The 6,273-nt window shown below is 43.0% G+C and overlaps 1 protein-coding gene across 1 annotated transcript; it reads left to right on the forward strand.

The window, feature by feature from the left end:
- Positions 1-205: 205 nt before the first annotated feature.
- Positions 206-5,296, forward strand: espnlb (espin like b; the record flags this gene model as incomplete). Its single annotated transcript, XM_080439678.1, has 5 exons — positions 206-220; positions 482-617; positions 2,332-2,450; positions 2,897-3,082; positions 3,590-5,296. 5 exons carry the CDS (start codon positions 206-208, stop codon positions 5,294-5,296), a joined length of 2,163 nt encoding a protein of 720 aa, XP_080295804.1.
- Between the last annotated feature and the right edge of the window lie 977 nt (positions 5,297-6,273).

A 6,273-nucleotide genomic window follows, 5' to 3' on the forward strand; every position in this document is an offset into this window, starting at 1 on the left:
CACAGCTACAGTATCGTATATATAATAACCCTGTAGAGATTGCAGTTCACACGACGGTACCAGTGACCTACTGTACTCTACCTTATTACAGTAGGTACCAGTGATTGTACCATGTGTGTTGCTTTCAGGGTGTCCCGAGAGAGGAGCTGACTGTCCAGTAGGTGGGAGACATTAGGCAGTGATCCAGTGATCCAGCACAGCCAGCATGGAGAACAGTAAGGTGACCGCCATCAATACAGGGAATAACCCTGCAGGAAACTGTTTGAACTGTTTTACCTGAAATACTAACATTTCTAAAATTATCAATGGGATTTTATCCTGTCTAAATAAGTTAAAATCTTTCATTAAACAGAATAAAGGTTCTGACTTAGAGTTTCCAAACAAATAGACATAAAATGCATATAATTTTGTGACTGTAGCTACATAATCATTAGGCTCTCCTCACTCCCGTTATATGTATGTGTGTATATGTCACCAGCAGCCAGTGAAGGAAGTGCCGCCCTTCCCTCGGGATCCCACCCCGCCCCCAGTGACCGCGCCTTCACCAATGACCCCTACCATTGCCTCTATGAGGTACAATGTGGGTTCCATTCAACATGTACAGGTGGCCTCCTCAGGTGAGCCACTGTCTGGTTTCTCCCAAGAGCATCTGAGCTTTACTCATGGTATTCGCATTTCTTAGTGTATACATTATAACTGAGTGCTTATAGTCAGGTTCAAGTTCACCTAAAGGCTTTTTGCACACTAAGACCAACCATTAGGTCTCACCATTAGGTCTGTCATGATCATGACATTTTACATGATGATTACTAATTGATTTAAAGGGACTACACCATGAATTTTAACTTTCTTCTTTTTTGTGTGTTTTTGGTCTCCCCTACCTCTCTTCTATCCCCCAAAATACCCCAGTTTGAACACTCAGGCTTTCACAGCAAATCTGGGGTTTTCTGTAAATTGGTCTCAAAACAGGCCAAACTTATTTGCACCCTGACGTGACGTCACGTCAGGGTACAATCCCTCCCGTTTTTCAGTTAAAAAGAAAAGAATAATAAATAAATTATTTATTTTTTCTTATTTTTATTTTTTACTTTTTCCACACAGAACCAGGAGATAACATGCATACAAACTGGCTCAATAGCGCCCCGTGCCAAACAGGACAATGTGGTATTGCAGGTGAAAGTGCTTTATAAGCCAGAGAGAAGTTAGTTGGAATGAGTATATCTGAGGCTTGATTTGGGCTCAAACCTTTTGAAAAACGTTTGAGGGACATAAACAATATGATATTAAATATTATTATTATTTTTTTAATTCATGGTGTAGATCCTTTAATTGTGTTTTTGGCATTGAACATAAACATAAATAAAAATGATTTTGCCTATTGGGCTTAAAGGGATATTTTGCCAATTTTGCATCAAACCCCTATTTTTATCTAGGTCTAGGACCCATAAACATGATCCTGGTGTGTTTTTTGTGTTTAATCTGTATTTTAGATTTTTATCCATATCCTCAGAGACTATGAGTCATTTGACTCATAGTCTCTTTATCTCACCTTATTTCCTGACTACAATGTAGACCACACCCCCACGCAGCCTCCCCTCCCCACAAGGAAGGGCAGTGCCCCAAAGCATTATGGTCAGTAATGCAGAAGTCCAGTCAAACCCAAGTCAAACACACAGACTTCTATATTTTTCTGGCCATAGGGTGCAAATTTCAAATTTTGCTACTGTTATCTACTACAAATATTATTAACATTGAGTGACTGTAAGTTCTTCCAGGGGTGAAATGCTCCTTTAATAAACATAAATTGCACAGATATGACAAATAACTTAAATATACAAAGAAATGACAATAAAAAAATATACTGCCAAAATAGGCCATATTTCATAATTTTATATTCAACATCCATCCATCCATCTTCATCCGCTTATCAGGAGTCAGGTCGTGGGGGCAACAGTTTCAGCAGAGAGCTCTAGACTTCCCTTTCCTGAGCAACATTAGCCACTTCCTCTTGGGGGATCTGAGGCGTTCCCAGGCCAGTGTGGAGACCCCCATCTGTTCCTTGGTCTGCCACGGGTCTCCTCGGGACGTGCAAATTCAACATACTCAACATTTGTTTAAAAATAGCGGAAATAAACAATCTACAACATCGGCCATTTGCACTATATTTGAAAATCTTTGAAATGTATAAACATTTTTCAACACGGAAAAGATTATGACTATTATGCAAAATAATTGAAATGATCTGAAATTATTGGGATAAGGCGATTATGCAATATTTGTGAGTAGGCACCATGTGATTATTATCAGTTGATGTACAGTATGTGTTTACAGTGGTAACATCATTCACCCATCTGAAGCCTCCAGAGAGGGACCACAACAACCTGTTGGCTCAGATGAAGATGAAGTCCCTGAGACATGCCGGTATCACTGCTGTGTTTACTGGACAATCGGTGAGCTATACAGTAGCTATATACTGGGTACAGTATATACTGGGTATATACAATACTCCCCTTTGGCTGAGTGTTAGATGCCTTGTTGTTGATTTCCCATGTGGGAGACCAGGTTTGAATCCAGATGGTTACATAAAGAACAACAATTTTAGAGTTGAGTTTTGCTTTTGCAGTTATTAAATTATATAGCTGCTCCGGCAGCACTATTCCTATACGGTAGGCTATACGAGGCTGAGTGGTTGTTGCATGGAACATGTGGAGCACATATGGAGCATTGATGTGTTCACATCAATGCTGATTATTTTTTATAACATAGTGTAAGATCAGTTTTTAATAGCTTTTCCTGTGACTATTGATTTATAAAACTTACATAAAACCTTCAATGAATCCAAGTAAAGTTGGACTTTCAGTTGACCGTGAAAATCCTCTGTCCATGCCGTCACCAGAGACTGGAAGATGAGGAGGAGCTTGAGGAGGTACATGTACCTATCGTGGACATAATCATGGCTGACATTGATTCACTGGTGCCCACGCACGATGAGAACGGCCGGCCAATAGCTGAGTGGAAGAGGCAGGTGATGGTACGACAACTCCAGGTCAGACTACATGATGAAGAGGAGCAGAGGAGACAGGTACTGGCTGCAAGTGTGTGTAATGTTTACTGTATACATGAGTGTCTATGTGTACATAACCATAATGAAGGGGACGAAAGGTAGAGAAGAATCTCACTCTGTAAAATCTCTGCTGTAATGCTTAATTTATACTTTGTCATACAGCGGTGTCAATGCCGAAGATAGCAGATCTACAAGCTCACAAATGTGTCACAATGCCATTTGTTGTGAGCTTGTTGTGAGCTTTGGTTATTTTCAGCACGTGACATGGCATGCAACAACGATAGATCAGGCTTAAGTTTTGCACAATGCTGCATGCATTTGTTCACTTTACACATGTGTTGATTTTAAATGCTAATAGATGCTGATATATTTGAAAATATACCAATTAAATGTTATTTTCAAATCTAATGTTTTACGATGACAGAATAATATCTTATATAGTATTTTACAACAATCTTGAAGAGATTCCTCAGCATCATGTGTGGGTTTAGCACTAACTTCATTGCTCACCCCACCCCCCACCAGGACATGGCCAATTGCAACATACCGGTGGACGGCTGGAAGTACTCGCAGGTCCACAACGCTGTCCTGGGGCCGTTTGGAGAGCTGCTGACTGAGGACGACCTGAGGTACCTCCACCAACAGATGGAGAACGTGTCCCTCCAGAAGCGCTGCCAGGCCTATGAGCTGGAGCTGACCAGACTGACAGAAGAGCTGAGGGCCATTCTGCCTGATCCTATCGTCAACATTTCCCTCAACAGGGACATCTTACAGCAGATGGACATGGAGGGACGGCTGCCCCTGCCGGTGTGGTGCAGCCGCGTCTCGGAGATCATCAGGAACATGTCACTGTTGCTGAACAATCTCACCGGCAGCGACGGGTTGGGGCAGAGGAACACGGTGGACGGGTTGATGGAGGGGGTGAGGGAGCTGCAGGGCGTGAGGGATGGTTTGGGACGTAACCATCCGGGGCAGGTCAAGTGGCAGGACCAGGAACTAGGCTCAGCGGCCCAGGAGGGAACATCTGCAGCATCCGCAGGCTGCAGGATACCCCATATTGGGATGGCATCAGCCTTTAGTCACCGGCTTGAGAGCAACAGCTACAGCAGGATTCAGAGGGAGAGGGTGCAGCAGGAGATTCAACAGTCTGGAGTGTCTGTTAAAAACCTCAGGTCTAACTTTGAGGGACAGATTGGGGCCATTTATCCATTTGCCGGTTTTGTGAACAACTCTCACAAACAATACACTAGTGGGGGCCAGGGGATGAAGATTGGGATAGTGGTTGGAGTTCCTGAAATAAACAACCAAACTGCTTGTACAGATGTGGGCTGCAAACTGAACAACCACGATGAACCTAAACCAGTTATGCCTGTGATGGAGACCACCAGCTTGAGGAAAGAACGTATAGTAGTGTTGTTCCTCAGCCACTGGAAGAAGTCTGCCTATGCTATTACAATGAGAGCAGCAAGGCTTAAACAGGGACATGAGGCCACATCAGAGAAAACCGATGTTGTTACAGCGACATCACTACAGCCTCAGCAGAAAGACGCCTCCATGTTTGATTTCTGCCGCCGAAGAACTGCCGTTGATAAGATGCTCCACTCCTGGAGGAATGTGAAATGGGGCCAGAGAGACACGCCTACTGTCTGTTGCTCCACCCATTCCCCCTCACAAGCCGCATCCCCTCGGCTAACCTACTCCCCTGAGCAGTTTCTGCCGGAGGAGGATGGGGTTGCGGCAAGCCATGACACCTTGACCCTTGACCTCTTCATGCTGGGATACTTCCGCATCCTGGAGCAGGACCTGTCACCTGAGGAGAGGAAGATGAGGCACCTCCTGTGCTTTGAGGTCTTCGACCACGTGGGCAGTTTCCCCTGGAAGACCGTCTTGGATTTCCACAAGGCTGTCATCCAAGAAATCCAGGCTGGGAAGCGGCAGTGGAGTGACGGCTTTGAGGACATCAAAGTATGCTTCTTTGGGAATTCCAGCAAGTCCAGGAGGTACCACAAAGGTGGAGCCAGAGAAACCCCATGCCCGCCATCATTATCTGCGTCATTATCCCCTGATACCAGACAGGTACCTATGGTCATAGTTCAAACTGCTTCTCCAGAGGACTGTGGGAGTGGCACAGACTTCTCCTCTTTTAGCAACGATGAGATCTGTCAATACATTGATCGAAGCTTTGCTTTCTGGAAGGAGAAGGAGGCAGAGATGTTTGATTTTGAGCATTAGTCTGTTGTATAAATGTGTGTTTTGTTTTGCTTTGTTTTGTTTGAATGTTTTTGCATCAAACTGACAAATTGATCGGAGGTGGGTTGTGATTATTTGTGCTTGTAGCGAAACTGATTGAGAAGAGATGATTCCAAATAAATTCATGACAGCAAATTATATAAAACATAACATTAACCTTATTCCATGTTTAGATGCAGGCTTATGTGGTATAAAGAGAGAACTCTCATAATCTCTCGCCTAATAGTGTTAAAGAGGATATGACCACCCTACACAAGCACCACTTGCTTTTTACATTATGCTTCAGGTTTCAAGGTTAATTGTATTGCTTGGCTTATTTTGTTGTAGTAAAGTCTAAAATACAGAGGAGCCAAACATGGTGGAAGGGCTACTGCAGCAAGAACTCGTAGTCTTTTTAACATCAAGGTGTGCTTATTGAGGGTAAAAGATTGTAATGAAAACATTTGATGGAGCATGACAAGAAACTGGAACTCCACCAAACCAACAGCTCGAGCTGTTGGTTTGGTGCAAGTGCGGTAGAATACCTACCTTATAAAACCTGTATATGCATTTGAAGAGATCTACAATCTATGACAGAATTGACCCATATGACTCAGACTCAATACCAAACACATGTCAAGCTCAGTTAGTGTTGATGCAGTCATGCAGATTTTATATACAGTATTTGAAACAAGATTTTTTTTTCAGGTTTGCAATTTGCAGTGCTACAAAGTTTACAAATAAATATGTAGAATAGCACATACGTAGTGTAGCACTACCCCTTTCAGAGAAGGGCATAAAAGGGGTGAGCAGGTTTGCTGCCTTCGTTTTGGCCCAAAGCCTGCATTTGAGTGTTTGGGGAAAAACTTGGAGGCTTGGGGTTATTGGGCCTATAATACTGGGTAAGTTAACTTGTGAACCAAATGCTTTTGTAATTCATTTTGGCAATATGGTGACTTGTTTTAACAAGTGGTATTCTA

The sequence above is a fragment of the Gymnoscopelus braueri genome (assembly GCF_963280865.1).
Source record: "Gymnoscopelus braueri genome assembly, chromosome: 10".
Taxonomy (NCBI): domain Eukaryota; kingdom Metazoa; phylum Chordata; class Actinopteri; order Myctophiformes; family Myctophidae; genus Gymnoscopelus; species Gymnoscopelus braueri.